The sequence below is a fragment of the Pseudophryne corroboree genome, unplaced genomic scaffold (genome assembly GCF_028390025.1).
Source record: "Pseudophryne corroboree isolate aPseCor3 unplaced genomic scaffold, aPseCor3.hap2 scaffold_620, whole genome shotgun sequence".
Classification (NCBI taxonomy): Eukaryota; Metazoa; Chordata; class Amphibia; order Anura; family Myobatrachidae; genus Pseudophryne; species Pseudophryne corroboree.
The window spans coordinates 286,070-311,360 of NW_026970216.1; the positions used below are offsets into that span (position 1 = coordinate 286,070).

General features: G+C 48.4%; 2 protein-coding genes and 1 long non-coding RNA gene across 3 annotated transcripts in view; 2 read left to right on the forward strand and 1 right to left on the reverse strand.

The window, feature by feature from the left end:
* Positions 1–2,068, reverse strand: part of LOC135035890 (zinc finger protein 84-like) — a 46,653-nt gene extending 44,585 nt beyond the window's left edge. The window contains exon 1 of the mRNA XM_063954387.1: positions 1,927–2,068. The gene's annotated coding sequence lies outside the window, so the exon portion shown is untranslated. The remainder of the gene's footprint in view (positions 1–1,926) is intronic.
* Positions 2,069–2,276: 208 nt separating this feature from the next.
* Positions 2,277–6,814, forward strand: LOC135035892 (uncharacterized). The gene is made up of 3 exons (XR_010230785.1): positions 2,277–2,345; positions 3,930–4,108; positions 6,742–6,814. It is a non-coding gene; the product is annotated as an uncharacterized LOC135035892 (long non-coding RNA).
* Positions 6,815–7,927: 1,113 nt separating this feature from the next.
* Positions 7,928–25,291, forward strand: part of LOC135035889 (uncharacterized) — a 35,237-nt gene continuing 17,873 nt past the window's right edge. The window contains exons 1-2 of the mRNA XM_063954386.1: positions 7,928–8,069; positions 13,277–14,343. Of these exons, the coding sequence (XP_063810456.1) occupies positions 7,928–8,069; positions 13,277–14,148 (1,014 nt within the window). The 3' untranslated portion in view covers positions 14,149–14,343. The remainder of the gene's footprint in view (positions 8,070–13,276; positions 14,344–25,291) is intronic.

Here is a 25,291-nt window from a genome sequence, read left to right on the forward strand (position 1 = left end):
TGATACCCCTGCATATTATGACAATACAGGCCGCTCCCCCTGTATACTATGACAGCACAGGATGCAACCACTGTATATTATGACAACACAGGCCGCTCCTCCTGTATACTATGACAGCACAGGATGCTACCCCTGTATACTATGACAGCACAGGCCACTCCTTCTGTATAGAAAGCCAATACATGCTGCTCTCCCTATATAATAACAGTAACAAGTCACCACAGGTTGCTCCCCCTGTATACTATGACAGCACAGGCCGCTCCTCCTGTATACAATGACAGCACAGGATGCTACCCCTGTATATTATGACAATACAGGCCGCTCCCCCTGTATACTATGACAGCACAGGATGACAACACAGGCCGCTCCTCCTGTATACTATGACAGCACAGGATGCTACCCCTGAATATTATGACAATACAGGCCGCTCCCCCTGTATACTATGACAGCACAGGATGCTACCCCTGTATATTATGACAACATATGCTGCTCCCCTGAATATTAATACAACACAGGCCGCTCCCTCTGTATAGTACAATGCCAAAGGACACAACACCTGTAATGTTCCGTTTATGGAAATACAATAACGGAGGGGTCAGCGCCACCTGTATTACGGTAACGGCGGGGTCTGCGCCACCTGTATTACGGCAACAGCGTGGTCTGCGCCACCTGTATTACGGTAACTCCAGGGTCTACGCCGCTTGTATTACGGTAACGCCTGGGTTTGCGCCACCTGTATTACGGTAACAGCGGGGTCTGCACCTCCTGTATTACGGTAACGGCGGGGTCTGCGCCACTGTATTACAGTAACGGCGGGGTCTGCGCCACTGTATTACGGTAATGGCGGGTTCGGCGCCACCTATATTACGGTTACGGCAGGGGCTGCGCCACCTTAATTACAGAAACGGCAGGGGCTGCGCCACCTGTAATACGGTAACGGCGGGGTTTGCGACGCCTGTATTACGGTAATGGCGGGGTCTGCGCCACAGTATTACGGTAACGGCGGGATCTCCACCACCTGTATTAAGGTAACGGCGGGGTCTGCGCCACCTGTATTACTGTAACACCGGGGTCTGAGCCACCTGTATTACGGTAACGGCCGGGTCTGCGCCACCGGTATTACGGTAACGCCGGGTTCTGCGCTACCTGTATTACGGTAACGGCGGGATCTGCGCCACCTGTATTAAGGTAACTCCGGGGTCTGCGCCACCTGTATTAAGGTAACTCCGGGGTCTGCGCCACCTGTATTACTGTAACGCCGGGGTCTGAGCCACCTGTATTACGGTAACGGCCGGGTCTGCGCCACCGGTATTACGGTAACGCCGGGTTCTGCGCTACCTGTATTACGGTAACGGCGGGATCTGAGCCCTCCTTTATTACGGTAATGGCGGGGTCTGCTACAACTGTATTACGATAACGGGCGGGTCTGCGCCACTTGTATTACGGTAATGGCGGGGTCTGCACCACCTGTATTATGGTAACGCCGGGGTCTGCGCCACCTGTATTACGGTAACGGCGGGGTCTGGCCACCTGTATTACGGTAACGGCGGGGTCTGCGACGCCTGTATTACGGTAACGGCGGGGTCTGTGACGCCTGTATTACGGTAACGGCGGGGTCTGTGACGCCTGTATTACGGTAACAGGTGGGTCTGCGTCACCTGTATTACGGTAACGGCGGGGTCTACGCTACCTGTATTACGGTAACGGCGGGGGCTGTGTCACCTGTATTACGGTAACAGCGGGGTCTGCGCCACCTGTATTACAGTAATAGGACACTAGAGTGTCAGCCACCTGTATAGGGATAATGCAGCACCAGAGGCTGCTCCAGCTGCACTATAACAAGGCACCAGAGGCTGCTCCCCCTGTAGTACAGAACCTGACACCAGAGCTGCTCAGCCTATAGAATAATAATAATAATATCATTACCTGCTGCCAGACACAGCAATGGCTGCTCTCTGCTCCTGCTGCCTTGTGGGAATGATAGAAGGAAGGCGGAGCTCAGACCAGGAGAAAATGGCCGCCGCTCCTGACGTCATTACACGGCCAGGGAACCTATTGCTGCTGCAGTTGATGCCGGACTGGTCTACCATAAAATGGCCGCCGGCCTTCTGCACTGAGGACTTTTATGGTTTTTGTCATTACTGGGGGCGGAGCTGCGGGCGGGGTGAAGGAGGGGAGGGGCCAATAACCAGGAAGCAGCTTTTGCCAATCATGCCCTACTTCCTATCTGTGCGTTCCACCTTACTTCCGGATTGTGCGTTCCACATACAGGAAGTGAGTGCCCCTCCGATATAGAACCAACCTTTCATCGACTGCTGCAGCCTTCCAGTGTCCGTTGAGATCAGGTAATGGCGTCTTACTATACAGGGGGAGCAGCCTGTAGTGTCCTGATATTATTATTATACAGGTGGAGCAGCCATTTGTGTCCTGTTATTATTACTATACAGTGGGAGCAGCCTGTGGTGTCCTATTATTATTATTATACAGGAGGAGCAGCCTTTGGTGTCCTGTTATTGTTATTGTTGTTATTATTATTATTATTATCATTATAATAATACAGGGGGAGCAGCCTGTGGTGTCCTGTTATTATTATTATTATTATTATACAGAGGGAGCGGCGTGTGGTGTCCTGTTTTTATTATTATACAGGTGGAGCGGCCTGTTGTGTCCTATTATTATTATAGATGGGGAGCTACTTGTAGTGTCCTATTATATTTTTACTGGTGGAGCAGCCTATTGTGTGATTTTATTATTAATATAAAGGGAGAGCAGAATGGGGTGTGCTGTTGTTATTAGTGTTATACAGGGGGAGCAGGTTTTTGTGTACAGTTATTATTATACAGGGACAGCATCTTGTGGTGTCCTGGTATTATTATTATTATACATTGGGAGTGATGGTGATGTCCTACACTACAGGAGGAATGGTCTGTGGTGTCCTGCTTTTAAATACATTTGTTATTATTTTTTTATTGGGGTGCAGCCTTTAGTGTCGTTGTTATTATTATTATTATTATTACTACAGGTTGAGTATCCCATATCCAAATATTCGGAAATACAGACTTTTTTTGAGTGAGAGTGAAATAGTGAAACCTTTCTTTTTTGATGGCTCAATGTACACAAACTTTGTTCAATGCACAAAGTTATAAAACAATATTGGCTAAAATGACCTTCAGGCTGTGTGTATAATGTGTATATGTAACATAAATCGGTTCTGTGCTTAGACTTGGGTTCCATCACCATGATATCTCATTATAGTATGCAATTATTCCAAAATACGGAATAATCCGATATCCAAAATACCTCTGGTCCCAAGCATTTTGGATAAGGGATACTCTGGGGATTGAAAATATTGCTCAAAATCTAGGATGTATTAAAGCAGAGACCATAATATCCCTGGCATGTGTAACAGATGATAATTGGAGCAGTATGAAGCAAATGTATATCAGACTTCTGGGAGTGTCACAGTGACATAACATATCTATAATAATAATACAGGAACATGACTGGGGAGGTGAGGGGATCTGGGAGTATCACAGTGACGTCACTTATATCTATAATAATAATAATACAGGGACATGAGTGGGGAGGTGAAGGGATCTGGGAGTATCACAGTAACATCACTTATGTCTATAATAATACAGGGACATGACTGGGGAGGTGAGGGAATCTGGGAGCATCATAGTGACATCACTTATCTCTATAGTAATAATACAGAGACATGACTGGGGAGGTGAGGGGATCTGGGAGCGTCACATTTACATTACTTATATCTGTAGTAATAATACAGGAATATGACTGGGGAGGTGATGGGATCTGGGACCATCACAGTGACATCACTTATATCTATAGTTATAGTACAGGTACATGACTGGGAGGTGAAGGGATCTAGGAGTATTTGCAGCGATATTGATGTCTCCCCCATTTCGCAGGGTTACACAGTAGTGAAGAAGATCTCTGGTGAGTGTGAGACACCCAGCAGCCATCCTCGTGTGTCAGGTGGACTAAGCAGGACCCACAGCCCCATCACAGTGCCTCCACCTCACTCACTGACAGTGACCAGAAGATCCTGGAACTCAACAACAAGATCATTCAGCTGCTGACAGGAGAGGTGACTGCTGGGAATGGGACATTATACAATAACACCAGGGGACATGTCTTGGTGATGACTGAAGAGGTGACTGCTGGGAATGGGACATTATACAGTAACACCAGGGGATGTGTCTCGGTGATGACTGGAGAGGTGACTGCCGGGACTGGGACATTATACAGTAATACCGGGGGACGTGTCTGGGTGATGACTGGAGAGGTGACTGCTGGGAATGGGGCATTATACAGTAACACCAGGGAATGTGTCTGGGTGATGACTGGAGAGGTGACTGCTGGGAATGGGGCATTATACAGTAACACCAGGGAATGTGTCTGGGTGATGACTGGAGAGGTGACTGCTGGGAATGGGGCATTATACAGTAACACCAGGGAATGTGTCTGGGTGATGACTGGAGAGGTGACTGCTGGAAATGGGACATTATACAGTAACACGGGGGATGTGTCTGGGTGATGACTGGAGAGGTGACTGCCGGGAATGGGGCATTATACAGTAACACCAAGGAATGTGTCTGGGTGATGACTGCAGAGGTGCCTGCTGGGAATGGGGCATTATACAATAACACCAGGAGATGTGTCTGGGTGATGACTGGAGAGGTGACTGCTGGGAATGGGGTATTATACAGTAACACCGGGGGGATGTGTCTGGGTGATGACTAGAGAGGTGACTGCTGGGAATGGGACATTATACAGTAACACCAGGGAACGTGTCTGAGGGATGACTGGAGAGATGACTGCTGGGAATGGGACATTATACAGTAACACCAGGAGATGTGTCTGGATGATGACTGGAGAGATGACTGCTGGGAATGGGACATTATACAGTAACACCAGGGGACGTGTCTGGGTGATGACTGGAGAGGTGACTGCTGGGAATGGGACATTATACAGTAACACCAGGGGATGTGTCTGGGTGATGACTGGAGAGGTGACTGCTGGGAATGGGACATTATACAGTAACACCAGGGGATGTGTCTGGGTGATGACTGGAGAGGTGACTGCTGGGAATGGGACATTATACAGTAACATCGGGGGATGTGTCTGGGTGATGACTGGAGAGGTGACTGCTGGGAATGGGACATTATACAGTAACACCAGGAGATGTGTCTGGATGATGACTGGAGAGGTGACTGCTGGGAATGGGACATTATACAGTAACACCAGGGAACGTGTCTGGGTGATGACTGGAGAGGTGACTGCTGGGAATGGGACATTATACAGTAACACCAGGGGATGTGTCTGGGTGATGACTGGAGAGGTGACTGCTGGGAATGGGACATTATACAGTAACACCAGGGGATGTGTCTGCGTGATGACTGGAGAGGTGACTGCCGGGAATGAGGCATTATACAGTAACACCAGGGGATGTGTCTGGGTGATGACTGGAGAGGTGACTGCCGGGAATGAGGCATTATACAGTAACACCAGGGGACGTGTCTGGGTGATGACTGGAGAGGTGATTGCTGGGAATGGGACATTATACAGTAACACCAGGGGATGTGTCTGGGTGATGACTGGAGAGGTGACTGCTGGGAATGGGACATTATACAGTAACACCAGGGGATGTGTCTGGGTGATGACTGGAGAGGTGACTGCTGGGAATGGGACATTATACAGTAACACCGGGGGATGTGTCTGGGTGATGACTGGAGAGGTGACTGCTGGGATTGGGACATTATACAGTAACACCAGGGGATGTGTCTGGGTGATGACTGGAGAGGTGGCTGCTGGGAATGGGGCATTATACAGTAACACCAGCGGATGTGTCTGGATGATGACTGGAAAGGTGACTGCTGGGAATGGGACGTTATACAGTAACACCAGGGGACGTGTCTGGGTGATGACTGGAGAGGTGATTGCTGGGAATGGGACATTATACAGTAACACCAGGGGATGTGTCTGGGTGATGATTGGAGAGGTGACTGCTGGGAATGGGACATTATACAGTAACACCAGGGGATGTGTCTGGGTGATGACTGGAGAGGTGACTGCTGGGAATGGGACATTATACAGTAACACCGGGGGATGTGTCTGGGTGATGACTGGAGAGGTGACTGCTGGGAATGGGACATTATACAGTAACACTAGGGGATGTGTCTGGGTGATGACTGGAGAGGTGGCTGCTGGGAATGGGGCATTATACAGTAACACCAGCGGATGTGTCTGGATGATGACTGGAAAGGTGACTGCTGGGAATGGGACGTTATACAGTAACACCAGGGGATGTGTCTGGGTGATGACTGGAGAGGTGGCTGCTGGGAATGGGGCATTATACAGTAACAGCAGGGGATGTCTCTGGGTGATGACCGGAGAGGTGACTGCTGGGAATGGGTCATTATACAGTAACACATGGGGGACATGTCTGGGTGATGACTGGAGAGGTGACTGCTGGGAATGGTACATTATACAGTAACACTAGGGAACGTGTCTGGGTGATGACTGGAGAGGTGGCTGCTTGGAATGGGGCATTATACAGTAACACCAGGGGATGTGTCTGGGTGATTACTGGAGAGGTGACTGCTGGGAATGGAGCATTATACAGTAACACCAGGGGACGTGTCTAGGTGATGACTGTATCACTGTGTGTGTCAGGTACCTATAAGGTGTCAGGATGTCACTGTCTATGTCTCCATGCAGGAGGGGGAGTATATAGAGGAACACAGGGGTCTGTACAAGGACGTGATGATGGAGAATCACCGGCCCCTCACATCACTGGGTAAGAGGAGACTGTCATGTATTGTACAGGGTAGAGCAGGTATGGGGGCCCCCTATATACACACATCATCTGATAATCACATATATACACTGTACTCAGTCACTGTGTGTCTCCTACAGATGGGCCCAGTAACAGAGATACCCCAGAGAGATGTCCCCGTCCTCTGTATTCCCAGGATTGTACAGAGGAGAATCACAGGATCCCACAGGAGGATCAGGTAGGTGGGATTTAGGGTCTCCCCAATATACCAAAGTGACTGTCACTATATGATCTATAGAGGAGCTGTGTGTCTTATACACTGATATTATACTGTTTCACCTCAGTTTAATCACTATGCAAATGCCATTGTATTTTCTGCTGCGGGGTATACTGGGCTCCACAAGGATTAACATCGGGTGTAGAGTAGGATCTTGATCCGAGGCACCAGCAGGCTCACAGCTTTTGACTGTTCCCAAGATGCACAGCGCCGCCTCCTCTATAGTCCCGCCTCCGTGCACAGCTCAGTCAGTAGGTTGGTGTCTTGCAGTAAGCAGGCATATAACAGGGGTGCTGCATTAGGCAGCCTATTGATGGGTTTATTGTAAAGGAAAAGACTGAAGATTCTTCTGACAGAGTAACAGGGCTGCAGCCGGCAACGTCTCACAGACGTCCCTGACTGCAGCTCCATCACTCCCAGCGGCGCTGTATACTCCCGCGCCCTGGTTGCCGGGTCACTGCAGCGGAGGCTCCGGTTCTTTCACAACATCAGTCACACACTCGCCGCCGTCCTCCCGGATCGTGGGGCCGCAGGTACGGGGGAGGTAAGGGGTCTCTCTGGCCGCACTTTCCCGCGATCCAGCGATCTAGTAAAGGGTATTTCACTCAGCGGGCTATTCCTATATTGCTGTACCTGAGTGACTAAGTGTATCAGATGTCTTTCTGTATAATATAGGATTGTATCACAAGATATACTTGCTGTGTATTTTTCCTTGTGATTTATAGTCACCATATTGATTTATATCTCTTGAACTCCCGGTTTGTGCTGTCATAGTCACATCACCGGGTGTTCTTGCTGGGTATATTGCTGCTACACCTTGTACCAGGTTTCCCGATATTGTGCACGCTCTTATGTCTGCTACACGTGGCAATGACGCTGGGGCTTCTCCCACACTGCGTGGTAGTGAGGCCGCAGACATAATGGAGGAAATGGTTGTTTCCTCTGCTCTACAAGTAACTACCGTCACCTCCCTGAAGGAACCGACGGATAGACGTGTGGAGGGCTGTTTAAAAGCGATTTATACCCTAACAGGGGCTGTGTATAGGCGAACCATTGGACTGCTGAAGCTGTTGAGGCGTGGGCTCAGGAGCTTAAGGCGGAACTGCCTTCCAATGCGTCTGAGCATGCTCCACAATGTCTCTCGTATTGTCACGATCCGGGTATCTGGACGCCATTACTTACCCTTCAGATGCCTCCTAAGGCGGGCTCAGCGTTCCAGGACCGGATCCCGCTGTTCCTGAGTTTCCACATGCAGAGTGTCAGAGTGGTGTTTTCATCAGCCGCGGCCTCCGCTGTGCCCGCGTGGTTAAATGTGCATCTATCAGCCTGGCGTCTCCGGTGGCCGGCGCCGCCATTACTGTTTCCCAGACCACATGGATTACAAACCAAACTTCCCTCCAAGTGTCTGCATGGGCGCAGCCATCTTGGATTCTGTCATCTGATCATTTCCACCAATCTGCTGTCTGTATTGTTGATTTGCATAATTGCCTAGCCAACCCCTTCCTTGCTGCAGGTATAAGTAAGCTGTGCCTGAGCAAGGAAGACGTCAGTGCTTTGGTTGTCAAACCTAGTTCCTGTTTGTCTCTCTCCTGTGATTGTCTTCCAGGTTCCAGCTCCTGTCTCAAGACTTCCACCATAGAGACCCGCACCAGCATTCCACCTGCGGTGTAGCCTGACTCTCCAATCCATCGTGGATTCATCTGTTTCCAGCTACAACATTACCTGCTTCCAGCTCAGCTTCCAGCAGAGTACAGCTTCCCTTAAAGGGCCGGTGTCCTTTCTACACTTTACCACTCTCCACCGGTATTATTATTTCTCTGCTCTCAAGTTCTACATTTCAGTTCATATTTCATCGCTCCCAAGTTCATTTATTATTTAACTGGTTCCAGCCAGTATCCACTCCGTGCTAACAGCAGTCTGGTTCCAGCCAGTATCCACAGCAGCTGTTTTACCTTCAGCAACCCAGCTTTTCCTGGAACACCAGCTGGCACAATCCTGGGTTATCTCCATTGCTACAGTCGGGCCTGGTAAGGACTTTCCATCTAGAAGATCATAAGAACTATCTCACACTACCAGTGCCCTGTGGCTCCTGCCATCCTGTAGTACTCAGGAACTGTATTTATTCTTTGCTGACTTTTACGTTTTCTTTTACTGCTGCCGTGTTGCGGAGTTGTCATAATAAACATCATTGACTTTTATCCAAGTTGTCGTGGTCACGCCTTCGGGCAGTTATTATTCATGTTACTTACATGTCCAGGGGTCTGATACAACCTCCCTGGTTCCGGTACATCTCAGCCCCTACAACTGAGGCTGCCTCCCGTCAGCTCAGGCCCTCAGTTGTGACACGTATATTACCACGGCTTCTCTATACCTTAAGTAGGCAGCCTCCGATGCCGGGGTGCTCGAGACCAAGGCTGCTACTACGTCTGACTTGACAAGACGTATCCTTTGGTTGAGATTCTGGTCGGTGGATGTGGATTCCAAGAAAACCCTGGAGGTGCTTCTTTTCAAGGGAGACATTCTCTTCGGAGAAGACCTCAATAAGATTGTGGCTGATCTGGCTACTGCTAAAACTGCTTGCCTACCTAGTACGGCTCCTTCCGCACAGAAGGCTAAAAGTACTCTCCCTCGGCCCTTTCGTCCTCCAGGAAAAGCAAAAGGTCAGGCATACCCAAAGCAAGCTCGTGCTTCCAGACCTGCCAAGCCCAGACCAAAGCGTGCCTGGGCCGCCCATCAGCCTGCTTCCAAAACTGACAAGCCTGCCACATGACGGGGCGGGCCTCCCACTGGGGGATCCCAAGGTGGGGGGCCGACTTCTAGGTTTTGCCCAGGAATGGTTGCAGAGCACGTCGGATAACTGGGTAAGGGAAGTCGTCACTCGAGGTTACGCCATACCCTTCAAGAATCGTCCCCCTCATCGATTTTGTTTGACAGATGTGCCTCTGTATCTGGCAAAAGCAAACACTTTGTATTCGGTGGTGCGCTCCCTCCTGTCCACCGGAGTGGTGATACAGGTGCCTCTAGCTCAAAGGGGGAACGGGTACTATTCAACGCTGTTCCTAGTCCCGAAACCGGATGGGTCTCACGGCCCATTCTCAATCTGAAGTCCTTGAACAAGCATATGCGGGTCTCCTAGTTTCGTATGGAAACTCTGCACTCTATTGTTCTGGTCTTGGAGCCTGGGGACTTTATGGTCTCCCTGGACATACAGGATGCCTTCCTCCATATTCCTATTGCGGTATCTCATCTGAGGTACCTGAGGTTTGCGGTGGGCAACCTACATTACCAATTTCGGGCGTTACCCTTTGGTTTGACAATGGCTCCCCAAGTTTTCACCAAAGTTATGGCGGTCATGACAGCTTCACTCTGCCGTCAAGGGGTAAGGTTCCTGCTGTATTTGGAAAAATTGTTGATCCTGGCGAATTCCCCAGATCTTCTCCTGTGTGATCTCGATCTGACGGTCCAGTGCATGAAATCCCACGGGTGGCTGATCAACTGGAAGAAATCCTCCCTGGTTCCTGCTCGGAGCATGCTACACCTGGGAGCGTTATTGGACACTCACCACCAGCAGTTGTTCCTGTCTCAGGAGAAAGTCCTGAAACTTCAAGACACGATTCAATGCTTCCTATCTCGTCCGCAAGTGTTGATTCATTCGGCAATGCAAGTGCTAGGTCTCATGGTGTCGGCTTTTAACATGGTGGAGTATGCTCAATTCCATTCTCGCCCTCTGCAGAAGTTGATTCTGTCCAAGTGGGACGGCCTGCCTCACCGGATCAGGTTTCACATGATGTCCTTGTCTCCGGGGGTCTGCCTGTCACTGAGCTGGTGGCTCCAGGACCAACGGTTGTGCAGGGGCCATTCCTTCTGGATATCCAACTGGGTCCTGCTGACGACGGATGCCAGTCTTAGAGGTTGGGGAGCAGTGTTGGAACAGCACTCTCTTCAGGGTCGGTGGACCAAGGAGGAGTCTCTACTCCCGATAAATATTCTGGAACTGCGGGCAGTGTTCAATGCATTGACAATAGCCCAGCATCTCATACAGAACAGACCTGTTGAAGTACAATCGGACAACGCCACCACGGTGGCGTACAACAATCAGGGCGGCACTCGAAGCCGCATGCCATTGAGGGAAGTATCACAGATTCTTCAATGGGTGGAACTTCATCTGCCAGCCATATCGGCAGTGTTCATTCTGGGGGTCCTAAACTGGGAAGCAGACTTTCTCATTCATCAGGACATACATGTGAGAGAGTGGAGCCTCCATCCAGAAGTGTTTCAACTCTTATTGGACAAGTGGGGCCTTCCAGATGTGGATCTGATGGCATCTCGACACAAACGCAAGGTTCTGGTCTTCAGAGCAAGGACAAGGGATCCTCAAGCTGCGTTCGTGGACGTTCTGGCAATACCATGGAACTTTCAGCTACCGTATGTGTTCCCTCCGGTGTCACTCCTGCCCAGAGTAATACGGAAGTTCAAGTAAGAAGGCGGAAACCTGCTTCTGGTTGCTCTAGCGTGGCCCAGATGGCACTGGTTCTCCAATCTACTGGGTCTCTCGTGGGATGGTCCCCTTCTACTTCCACAACGACCGGACCTCCTCGTTCAGGGTCCTTGTGTTTACCAGGATTTGGCCCATCTGTCTTCGACGGCGTGGCTCTTGAAGCTTTCGTCCTGAGGCCCAAGTGTTTTTCTGAGGTGGTCGTTCAAACTGTGTTGAAGGCCTGTAAGCCGGCTTCTGCTCGGAACTACCATAGGGTCTGGAATGCTTACTTCACTTGGTGTGCATTTCATAATCATGACGTTTTCAAATTTAGTACGGCCAAACTATTGGCTTTTCTACAACAGGTCCTGGATTTAGGCCTGCGTCTAGCCTCCCTCAAGGTTCAAATATCTGCCATCCCTCAAGGTTCACATCTCTGCTTTGATGGTTTGGTTTCAGAGAAAGATAGCTACCCTACCTGATGTCCATACATTCACTCAGGGTGTGCTGCGGATTCAGCCTCCATATGTGCCACCTGTGGCCCCTTGGGACTTGTCTGTGGTTTTGGAGGCCTTGCAAGAGTCTCCGTTTGAGCCTCTTGCCTCTACTGACCTTAAGTGGCTTTCCTTTAAGGTCCTCTTCTTGCTGGCGATTGTTTCAGATAGAAGGGTATCAGACTTGGATACCTTATCCTGTAACTCTCCCTATTTCATTTTTCACCGTGACCGGGCGGTTCTTAGAACGCGGCCAGGTTATTTGCCTATGGTGGTGTCTTCCTTCCACCTTAACCAGGAGATATTGGTTCCGGCTTTTAATTCTCCTGAGTTGTCTTCCAAAGAGCGGTCTTTGGATGTGGTACGGGCTCTCCGTATCTATGTGAAGAGAACTGCCTCTTTTAGGAAATCTGATTCTCTTTTTGTGTTGTTTGGATTTCACAAACGTGGCTGGCCTGCTTCCATGCAGACTTTGGGCAGGTGGATTAGAATGGTGATTGCACATGCTTATGTACAGGCTGGTCGCCCGGTTCCTGCTACCATTAAAGCCCATTCTACTCGGTCGGTTGGACCTTCTTGGGCGGCCCACCATGGTGCTACCCTTGAACAGTTGTGCAAGGGGGCAACATGGTCCTCTGGGAACACGTTTATAAGGTTCTATGCCTTCGATACCGCCACTTCCCAGGATGCTTCCTTTGGACACCGGGTTCTTGTGCCCACTACAGTGCTTCCCCTCACATAAGGAACTGCTTTAGGACATCCCCAATGTTAATCTTTGTGGAGCCCAGTGTACCCTGCAGCAGAAAACGAGATTTATGGTAATAACTTACTGTTGTTAAATCTGTTTCTGCGAGGTACACTGGGCTCCACAAGGCGCCCACCCTGACACACTTAGCTTCTTTGGGTTGGTATTGGCATAGCCGCTGACACCCTTTCCTGTGGTGAGTGTGTGGTGTACTTGGCTACGAGCGATTGTCGTCACTGATACCTGCTACTGCATTGGGCTAATTAACGAAACTGAGCTCCTGTGCACATAGGCGGGGTTATAGAGGAGGCGGCGCAGTGCATCTTGGGAACAGTCAAAAGCTTTGAGCCTGTTGGTGCCCCGGATCAAGATCCTACTCTACACCCGATTTTATCCTTGTGGAGCCCAGTGTACCACACAGAAAGAGATTTAACAACGGTAAGTTCTTACCATAAATATCTTTATTTTTTGGTTATTTAGGTAGAACGTCTGTCTGATATTAAGGCAGAAGATATAGATGAAGAAGAAGAGACGTATGTGACTGATATAAAGGCAGAAGATATAGAGGGAGAAGAAAAGACGTATGTGACTGATATAAAGGCAGAAGATATAGAGGGAGAAGAAGATACGTATGTGACTGATATAAAGGCAGAAGATATAGAGGGAAAAGAAGAGACGTATGTGACTGATATAAAGGCAGAAGATATAGAGGGAGAAGAAGAGATGTATGTGACTGATATAAAGGCAGAAGATATAGCAGGAGAAGAAGAGACGTATGTGACTGATATAAAGGCAGAAGATATAGAGGGAGAAGAAGAGACATATATGACTGATATAAAGGCAGAAGATATAGCGGGAGAAGAAGAGACGTATGTGACTGATATAAAGGCAGAAGATATAGAGGGAGAAGAAGAGACGTATGTGACTGATATAAAGGCAGAAGATATAGATGGAGAAGAAGAGACGTATGTGACTGATATAAAGGCAGAAGATATAGAGGGAGAAGAAGAGACGTATGTGACTGATATAAAGGCAGAAGATATAGATGGAGAAGAAGAGACGTATGTGACTGATATAAAGGCAGAAGATATAGAGGGAGAAGAAGAGACATATATGACTGATATAAAGGCAGAAGATATAGCGGGAGAAGAAGAGTCGTATGTGACTGATATAAAGGCAGAAGATATAGATGGAGAAGAAGAGACGTATGTGACTGATATAAAGGCAGAAGATATAGAGGGAGAAGAAGAGACGTATGTGACTGATATAAAGGCAGAAGATATAGATGGAGAAGAAGAGACGTATGTGACTGATATAAATGCAGAAGATATAGAGGGAGAAGAAGAGACATATTGACTGATATAAAGGCAGAAGATATAGCGGGAGAAGAAGAGACGTATGTGACTGATATAAAGGCAGAAGATATAGATGGAGAAGAAGAGACGTATGTGACTGATATAAAGGCAGAAGATATAGAGGGAGAAGAAGAGACGTATGTGAGGGGTGATCAGCAGTGTAAGGAGGAGGAGATCCCTACAGATATCAGCACAGGTGAGTAATAAACACTTATTACAGAAGTCACATATTCTCCTTGCTCAGTCACTACAACAATCTCTTATCCTACACCCTCCTCCGCCATCAGCCCTGTTCTCAGTTGGGTGTTTCTAACACAAGGCTATCCATGACAAATATCACATGTAGAGAGTTATTACACACAACACTATAATGTTATTAAAAGTAACAAGCAGAAGTTTATTATTACTGATTATATATAAATGTGTATATATGTATGTATATAATATAATTAGTATTATTTTTTTGTGGAGTGCCTAATTTATATGCATTTTGTTAGATGATGCAGGTATGAAATATTTCCTGCTATACAGTAGACCTGAGCTCACGAAATACAATTCGTATAAGATTCAGAAATAAAATGACATTTGAATCTAGAACTTCAAGTAAAACAGAGTAAAAGCTTATCACAAGTACATATCTGTATAATCAAAGGCAAGCATTTTGCACTTGTTGTCACCCTTGCATGGGCGGGCTTGTTCTTATCCACTCCAATTCACTCTACATCCAAATTGCGTGTCACCCAATGCGTTTCATCAAAAGTGATTTATTCAGGGGTGTTTTCTGTTAAAGGCTTTATCCTTAAATATCAGTTGTGTAGACTTAAAAATAATTGTGTAACCTTCAGACGGTAATTGTGGACTTGTTCATGAGGAACACATTCCTAATTACTTGTGAATAATAGTTCCTGCTCTGTGCAGTTCTGAGGTTATGACTTTAGGGAATGTAATGGTCAGATCCAATATTGCTCAATCTAAGGTCTCCCAGTAGCCTTACTACATACATAAATGTGTCGTGCATTACTATTTTCTCCGGCTGGGTCCACAGGTTATCCACAGGATAACAATGGGATATGATGGAGCGACACCGGATTGGCACCAAATGATCACAAGCTTTCCGGCCTCCCAGGATGCAACCGGCTCGTCCATATATCCCCGCCCACCGACTCGGTCAAATCAGTTTTTTGTTTGGTGTGGAAGGAGTCCGGACCATGGTCACAGGCTGCTGTGTTTGGCAGCCCTAAGCTTTTTTTCATTTTATTTTTATAGTCTTACTACATAGTTTTTTGAGTGATCTTTCCTAACAGCGTCTTACACGCATATTGGAAAGAGTCGCTCCAACAACTATCTGACGGGACACAACAACGCTTACCCATGGTACAAGTGCTGTCTCGATGGGCATCTGTGTCGGATATACTAGCAGGTCCAGCAGACGTTACCAGGCTGTGGCCAGAGCACGGGGAGAAGGTAAGGCGTCTGTTCCGCTTAGAAGGGGAATACGGACACAGCCGCACTGTTTGGGGGGAGACTACCAAACATTAGCTAGCACGCCGCCACCACGGGTGCTCCAGCACTAGGCCTTAGGGATCATAAGGAACTAGGATTAGTTTGAGGCTGCGATTCCTAGGGTTGATGTCAGCAGTGGGGAGTCAGACTCTCTCCTGGTCGCCCCTCCCCCAGTTCTGGACCAGTTTCCGTGTGTCTCCCGCCATAAACTGATTGCCTCACTTCCGTCTGACGCTACCACGAGGGGACTCTGTCGCAAGCATAGGCCGCTGCGTCTGTATACACTAAGTTTTCCGCTAGGAGATCGGGTCGCAGACGGGTGTGTCTGCATGCACTAACGATTACTGAGCGTCTGTGTCCACTAAAAAGTTACCGGAGCGGTAGTGTACACTAGTAGCGTCTGGATCCACTCAGCGTTCGTGAACGTATTGATCGATCCTGGAAGTGGGGTGAGTCTTCCTGTATCCCACTGTATGGAGTAAGGGTTATACAGCACTAAATTTCTATCTACTTTTCTCTTACATCCTAGAGGATGCTGGGTACTCCGTGAGGACCATGGGGATAGACGGGCTCCGCAGGAGACATGGGCACTTTAAGAAAGACTTTAGATCTGGTGTGCACTGGCTCCTCCCTCTATGCCCCTCCTCCAGACCTCAGTTTGATACTGTGCTCAGTGGAGACTGGGTGCTTACAGAGAGCTCTCCTGAGTTTCCTGTCAGAAAGTATATTTGTTAGGTTTTTTATTTTCAGGGAGCATTGCTGACAACAGACTCCCTGCATCGAGGGACTGAGGGAAGAGAAGCAGACCTACTTCTGTGAGTTTCAAGACTCTGTTTCTTAGGCTACTGGACACCATTAGCTCCAGAGGGAGTCAGAACACAGGTCTCACCCTGGAGTTCGTTTTGGAGCCGCGCCGCCGTCCCCCTCGCAGAGCCGGAAGATAGAAGCCGCGTGAGTATGAGAAGAAAAGAAGACTTCAGAGGCGGCAGAAGACTTCATGATCTTCACTGAGGTAACGCACAGCATTGCAGCGGTGCGCCATTGCTCCCATACACCTCACACACGGCAGTCACTGTAACGGTGCAGGGCGCAGGGGGTGGCGCCCTAGGCAGCATGTAACCCTCTTTTCTGGCAAAAATAATATATATACAGCTAACCACTGTATAGATATATATATATATATAAGAGAATATCCGCACTGTGCTGTGCATGAGAATCCACATAAGATGGTGCTCAACTCCACGGAACAGTTAATTCCAATAAACAGTCATTTGTAAAGGAGGGCACTCACCAGATTTTTTTGTAAAATAATAGCTGCAGTTTTAATATTGTATCATCAAGTCGACGTTTCGATCACATCCCAGTAATCTTTGTCAAGACACCAAACATTGTTCCAGGCAACAGGACACCACAAGTAGCATGTCCAACCAATTCACATACAGAGCTATTTATACCCCTGCTAATTGAGCACACCCAGGACACACCCACCGTCACTCAAGGTGTAGAACAAACTACAAATCTGTAATACATCATATCAGAAAATGAAGAACACTGGCCAGATCAGTATTAACATCTATCAGAGAAGCCATAGGGACAAAAACGGCGAGCCACATAGACCTACAGGTCTTAAAAATAGACTAAATAGAAAGCCAGGAAGTGCTTGTGCGTTCCATTCAGCCGTGGAACACACGCGCCGGGCGGAAGTGACTCGCAAAGGCGGAAGTAACGTTGCGTTACTATGGGGACCATACAGAGCCCGGAAGTAGTGGAAGGCACACTAATCGCCCTGTCTGTCAACGGAGGTCCCGCCCCTAGGGGAAAAAGCATAGCAGTTGCCATAGAGACAACACTCTAACAATGCAAACGCAGACTCATAGAATATATGATATATAGTAAATGCTGTCAATCAAAGACCAAAAATAGACTATTCGACAGTGTCAGGGAGGTGCCTGGTGACTCAAAACGCAGGGGAGAAACAGAAGCTACATATAAATATAATGTTATCAACTACATGCTGTAGTATGGAAATATAGCTTCCAATATTAAAAATATAACCTTTAATACTAAAAAGAATAGAATCCGGGTAATCTAAAGCGCACCTGCGGCCGACCGGTAGAGATGGCACACCCAAAGAATTTTTTCGGAGGTGCCACCAACACTAGCCCCGCCCCAAGCGTGTGAGACCACCCAGTCAAAAATAGGTAGAACAACAATACCCACAAAAAAAGAGATAACAGAAAAAAGGAAAAAAACTGAGAAAAGGCTTTGCTGTTGGTGCTTAGAGATCAAATAATAATCCTAGAGATTATAGAAAAATGCCATATGGATTGGCTTCATTAAGCCCTAACGGAGTGATAGTCCCCAGTTCAAAGATCCACCTGGATTTGCGTTGTCTAAGTTTCAGTTCCCTGTCGCCGCCACGGATAGACGAGGGAATATGGTCAGTCAGCATGCATTTGAGACCGGATATGGAATGCTTGAGTCGTAGTCAGTGTTTTGCTACTGGCTTGTCTGTTTTGTTTGTTTCGAGTGCCTAACCACTGTATATATAAAGAGCCCCCGCCAGTGTACAGTATATTTGATCGGGACAGAAGCCCGCCGTCGAGGGGGCGGGGCTTCTCCCTCAGCACTCACCAGCGCCATTTTCTCCACAGCACAGCGCTGAGAGGAAGCTCCGCGGACTCTCCCCTGCTCAATCACACGGTGAAAGAGGGTTTTGAAGTAATGGGGGGGCACATAATTGGCGGAAATTATAAGTAAAACAGTGCTACTGGGTAAACACATAATTATGTAGTGTTTTTTCCTGGGTCATATAGCGCTGGGGTGTGTGCTGGCATACTCTCTCTGTCTCTCCAAAAGGCCTTGTGGGGGAACTATCTTCAGATAAGAGGATTCCCTGAGTGTGTTGTGTCGGTACGCGTGTGTCGACATGTCTGAGGTAGAAGGCTTTCAGGAGGAGGAGGAGGTAAAAATGAATGAGGTGTCTCCGTCGACAACGTCGACACCTGACTGGATGGATATGTGGAATGTTTTAAGTGCTAATGTAAATTTGTTGCACAAAAGATTAGACAAAGCTGAAGCTAGGGTACGGCCAGGGTCTCAACCCATGCCTGCCCCTATGTCGCAGGGACCTTTGGGGTCTCAAAAGCGCCTACTATCCAAAATTGTTGACACAGATACCGACACGGATTCTGACTCCAGTGTCGACTATGATGATGCCAGGTTACAGCCAAAAGTGGCAAAATGTATTCGGTATATGATTATTGCATTCAAAGAGGCTTTGCATATCACAGAGGAACCCCCTGTCTCAGACACGAGGGTACACATGTATAAGGGGAAGAAACCTGAGGTAACCTTTCCCCCTCACATGAGTTGAACGAATTACTGTATGTGAAAAAGCTTGGGAATCTCAAGACAAAAAACTGCAGATTCCCAAGAGGATTCTTATGGCGTATCCTTTCCCGCCAACGGACAGGATACGTTGGGAATCCTCCCCTAGGATGGATAAAGCATTGACACGCTTATCCAAAAAGGTAGGGCTGCCATCCCAGGATATGGCTGCCCTCAAGGATCCTGCTGACCGCAAGCAGGAGGTTACCCTGAAGTCAATTTATACACATCCAGGTACCTTACTCAGACCGGCTATTGCGTCGGCCTGGGTTTGTAGCGCTGTAGCAGCATGGACAGGTGCCTCATCTGCGGAGATTGAGACCCTATATAAGGATTCTATGTTATTGACCCTAGGGCATATAAAAGATGCTGTCCTATATATGAGAGATGCTCAGAGACCTTAGTCTACTGGGTTCTAGAATAAACGTTATGTTGATTTCTGCTAGACGAATCCTATGGACCCGGCAATGGACAGGTGATGCCAACTCAAAAAGGCATATGGAGGTTTTACCTTACAGAGGGGAGGAATTGTTTGGGGAAGGTCTCTCGGACCTGGTCTCCACAGTTACAGCTGGTAAGTCAAATTTTTTGCCTTATATTCCCTCACAACCTAAGAAAGCACCACATTATCAAATGCAGTCCTTTCGATCACCAAAATACAAGAAAGTACGAGGTGCGTCCTTTCTTGCCAGAGGTAAGGGCAGAGGAAAGAAGCTGCCAACCACAGCTAGTTCCCAGGAGCATAAGTCCTCCCCGGCTTCCACTAAATCCACCGCATGACGCTGGGGCTCCGCTAAAGGACTCCGCCCCAGTGGGGGCACGTCTTCGGGTTTTCAGCCACATCTGGGTTCACTCACAGGTGGATCCCCGGGCCATAGAAATTGTGTCTCGGGGTTACAAGCTGGAATTCGAAGAAGTGCCATTCGCCGATTTTTCAAATCGGCCATACCATCTTATCCCCAGGAGAGGGAGACGGTGTTAAATGCAATTCACAAATTGTATCTTCAACAGGTGGTGGTCAAGGTTCCCCTGCTTCAACAAGGAAGGGGATATTACTCGACCCTGTTTGTAGTCCCGAAACCGGACGGTTCGGTCAGACCCATACTGAATTTAAAATCCCTGAACCTATACTTGAAAAGATTCAAGTTCAAGATGGAATCGCTAAGAGCGGTCATCGCCAGCATGGAAGGGGGGGGATTTTATGGTATCTCTGGACATAAAGGATGCATACCTTCATGTCCCCATTTATCTACCTCATCAGGCCTACCTAAGATTTGCGGTACAGGATTGTCATTACCTATTCCAGACGTTGCTGTTTGGTCTTTCCACGGCCCCGAGAGTTTTCACCAAGGTAATGGCGGAAATGATAGTGCTCCTGCGAAAGCAAGGTGTCACAATTATCCCGTACTTGGACGATCTCCTCATAAAAGCGAGATCAAGAGAGCAGTTACTGAACAGCGGATTTCACAAGAGGGGATGGTCTGCTACTAAACAGACGCTAGCAAGATGGCTTCGAATGACTATTTCAGAAACATATTCTCGAGCTGATCTCCCTGTTCCGGCTAATGTCTCTGCTCACTCTACATTTAAGGTAGGTCCTTCATGGGCAGTACAACGTGGTGCTTCAGCAGAACAGATATGTAAGGCAGCCACATGCTCTTCCATTAACACATTCATTAGACATTATGCCATGGATACCTTTGCCTCTCATGACGCTGAATTTGGCGCAAGGTTCTCCTGTCTAATCAAGAGCGTCCTCACCACTAAAAATTGCTTTGGGAAATCCCATTTTCTCTAACGTCCTAGAAGATGATGGGGACTCTGTAAGGACCATGGGGTATAGACGGGCTCCGCAGGAGACATGGGCACTCTGAGACCTTTTAATGGGTGTGAGCTGGCTCCTTCCTCTATGCCCCTCCTCTAGACCTCAGTTCGATTATGTGCCCAGAGGAGACTGGTCACAAACTAGGGGAGCTCTATTGAGTTATCCTAGAAAAGACTTTTGTTAGGTTTTTTATTTTCAGGGAGCACGGCTAGCAGCAGACTCCCTGCATCATGGGACTGAGGGGAGAGAAGCAGAACTACTTTACTGATAGGCTCTGCTTCTTAGGCTACTGGACACCATTAGCTCCAGAGGGTTGGAACACAGGTGTCGTCCTCAATGTTCGTCCCAGAGCCGCGCCGCCGTCCTCCTCGCAGAGCCGGAAGATAGAAGCCGGGTGAGTATAGGAAGCAAGAAGACTTCAAAGGCGGCAGGAGACTTCAGATCTTTGTGAGGTACCGCGCAGCGGTCGTGCTACACGCCATTTCTCCCACACACACACACAACGGCACAGCAAGGGCGCAGGGGGGGTGCCCCCTCGGCAGCAATTTTTACCTCATACATAGGTTGGCTCAAGTATAGATACTGCTGAGGCAGTATAAAAAGCCCCGCCAGTATAAAGAAACAGCGGGACCGAAGCCCGCCATCGAGGGGGCGGAGCTTGTTCCCTCAGCTCTAACCAGCGCCATTTTCTCCACAGCGTGCTGCAGAGAAGATGCTCCCCGGACTCTTTCCCCTGCTGTACACAAGTAACAGGGTGCAAAACGAGGGGGTGGGGCACATTAATTTGGTGCAAAATGTATTATTATAAAAGCGCTTACTAGTCTGGGACTTTGTTTCAGAACCACAGGGAGCTGGGTGTGTGCTGGCATACTTTCTCTCTGTCTCTCCAAAGGGCCTTATTGTGGGTCTGACCCCATATCCATATATCCCAATGTGTGTGGGGTGTCATTACATATGTGTCGACATGTCTGAAGCGGAAGGCTCTTCTAGGGAGGATGCAGAGCAGATGGTAGTATTATCTCCGGAGGCACCGCCGACGGCTAATTGGGTTGACATGTGGAATGTTTTGAATGCAAATGTGGCTTTATTACATAAGAAATTGGAAAAAGCAGAGTCCAAATGCCAACCAGGGAGTCACTCCATGGCCCTTACTGTGTCACAAGACCGTTCAGGGTCCCCAAAACGTCCCTTTACCCAGTTAGCAGACACTGATACCGACACGGATTCCAACTCCAGTGTCGACTATGATGAGGCAAAGTTGCACCCAAGGGTGGCAAAGAGTATTCAATACATGATTATTGCAATAAAAGATGTATTACATATCACAGAGGACCCGTCTGTCCCGGACACACGGGTCTGTATGTTTAAGAGGAAGAAACCTGAGAACATTTCCCCCATCACATGAGCTGAACGCTTTATTTGAAAAGACTTGGGAAACTCAAGACAAGAAACTGCAGATTCCCAAGAGAATTATAATGGTGTATCCCTTCCCCTGACAGGACAGGTTACGGTGGGAATCCTCACCCACGGTGGACAAGGCCCTGACGCGCTTGTCCAAAAAGGTGGCCCTACCGTCCCCGGACATGGTGACCTTAAAAGATCCTGCGGATCGCAGGCAGAAAACTACCTTAAAATCAATTTATGCGACTACGGGAGCCCTGCTCAGACCGGCGGTAGCGTCGGCATGGGTGGGGTGCGCAATTGCAGCATGGGCAGATAACTTGTCTTCTGACATGGGCACCCTCGATAAAGACAGTGTTTTGTTGACATTAGGTCACATAAAGGACGCAGCGTTATATATGAGGGAGGCTGCGAGAGATATTGGGCTCTTGGGTTCAAGAGCAAATGCCATGGCAATTTCAGCTAGGAGGTCACTGTGGACCCGCCAATGGACTCGGGATGCTGACTCCAAGAGACTTATGGAGGCTTTGCCTTACAAGGGTGAAGTTCTGTTTGGGGAAGGCCTCGCGGACCTGGTTTCCACAGCTACCGCGGGTAAGTCTTCTTTTCTGCCTTACATTCCCCCAAAGCAAAAGAAAACCCAGATGCAGTCCTTTCGGTCTCATAAATTCAGAAAGGGGCGCGGTTCATCCTTCCTCACCAGAGGTAGAGGTAGGGGGAAAAGAACACCAGCTTCAGTTAGTTCCCAGGAGCAAAAGTCCTCCCCGACCTCTACCAAATCCACTGCATGACACCGGTTGGGGCACGTCTTCAGCTCTTCAGCCAGGTCTGGGTTCATTCGGACTTGGATCCTTGGGTGATAGGAATTGTGTCCCAAGGCTACAAACTGGAGTTCGAAGATGTGCCTCCAGACCGATTTTTCAAATCGGCCTTGCCAGTTTCTCTCCCAGAGAGAGCAATAGTTTCGGCGGCTATACAAAAGCTGTGTCAACAGCAAGTGATTATCCAGGTTCCCCAGTTGCAACATGGAAAGGGGTTCTATTCAACCCTGTTTGTGGTCCCGAAGCCGGACGGCTCGGTCAGACCGATTCTGAACCTAAAATCCCTAAATCTATATTTGAAGAGATTCAAATTCAAAATGGAATCTCTCCGGGCAGTGATCTCCTGCCTGGAAGCGGGGGGGGGATTTTATGGTGTCACTAGACATAAAGGATGCATACCTTCATGTCCCCATATATCCTCCTCATCAGGCGTTCCTGAGATTCGCTGAACAGGATTGTCATTACCAGTTTCAGATGTTGCCGTTTGGGCTTTCCACGGCCCCGAGGATTTTCACCAAGGTAATGGCAGAAATGATGGTGCTCCTGCGCAAGCAGGGTGTCAAAATGAACCCGTACTTGGACGATATCCTGATAAAAGCGAGATCAAGAGAACAATTACTGAAGAGCGTGGCTCTCTCTCTGAGGGTGCTACAACAACACGGAACGGCAGAGGGTTTTTCTCCCAGTGGAAAAAGCTCTGGAACTCCAGAACATGGTCGGGGTTCTGCTGAAATCAAAAAGAGTGTCGATTCATCAATGCACTCGAGTGTTGGGAAAGATGGTGGCGGCCTACGAGGCCATTCCGTTTGGCAGGTTCCATGCAAGAACTTTTCAGTGGGACCTATTGAGCAAGTGGTCAGGGTCCCATCTCCAAATGCATCAGATGATAAGCCTGTCCCCCAGCGCCAGTATATCTCTCCTGTGGTGGCTCCAGAGTGCTCACCTTCTAGAGGGTCGCAGGTTTGGAATTCAAGAATGGGTTCTTGTGACCACGGATGCGAGCCTCCGAGGTTGGGGAGCAGTCACACAGGGAAAAAACTTTCAGGGAATATGGTCAAACCAGGAGGCTTGTCTGCACATAAATGTGCTGGAATGAAGGGCCATATACAACAGCCTGAGACAGGCGGAGCATCTCCTTCGCAATCTACCCGTTTTGATCCAGTCAGACAATATCACAGCCGTGGCGCATGTAACCCGCCAGGGCGGAACAAGGAGCAGAGCAGCAATGGCGGAAGCCACCAGGATTCTTCGCTGGGCGGAAAATCATGTAAGCGCTCTGTCCGCGGTATTCATTCCGGGAGTGGACAACTGGGAAGCAGACTTCCTCAGCAGACACGATCTCCATCCAGGAGAGTGGGGACTTCATCAAGAGGTCTTTGCAGAAGTAACAAGTTGTTGGGGACTCCCTCAAATAGACATGATGGCATCACACCTCAACAAGAAGCTTCGGACATATTGTTCCAGGGCAAGGGACCCTCAGGCAATAGCAGTGGATGCGCTAGTAACACCGTGGGTGTATCAAGCGGTCTATGTGTTGCTTCCGCTCATCTCAAAAATATTGAAAATCATAAGAAGAACAAAAGTTCAGACTATACTCATTGTCCCAGATTGGCCTCGAAGGGCCTGGTATCCAGATCTTCAGGAAATGATCGCATAAGATCCTTGGCCGCTTCCTCTCATAGAGGACCTGTTACAACAGGGGCCGTGTGTGTTCCAAGACTTACCGCGATTACGTTTGACGGCATGGCGGTTGAACACCAAATCCTAGCTAGGAAAGGTATTCCAGGGGAAGTCATCCCTACTCTACTTAAAGCTAGGAAGGAAGTAACGGCGAAACACTATCACCGTATCTGGATGAAGTATGTGTCTTGGTGTGAATCCAAGAATGCTCGTACGGAAGAATTCCAGCTGGGTCGTTTTCTCCATTTTCTACAGACCGGAGTGGATATGGGCCTAAAGTTAGGTTCCATTAAGGTGCAGATTTCGGTCTTTTCTTCCAGAAGTACAGACTTTTGTGAAAGGAGTACTGCACATCCAACCTCCTTTTGTGGCACCGTGGGACCTGAACGTGGGGTTGCAGTTCCTTAAATCACATTGGTTTGAACCACTTCAAACTGTTTAGTTCAAATTTCTCACGTGGAAAGTGGTCATGTTATTGGCCTTGTCAGAATTAGCGGCCTTGTCCCACAAGAGTCCCTATCTGA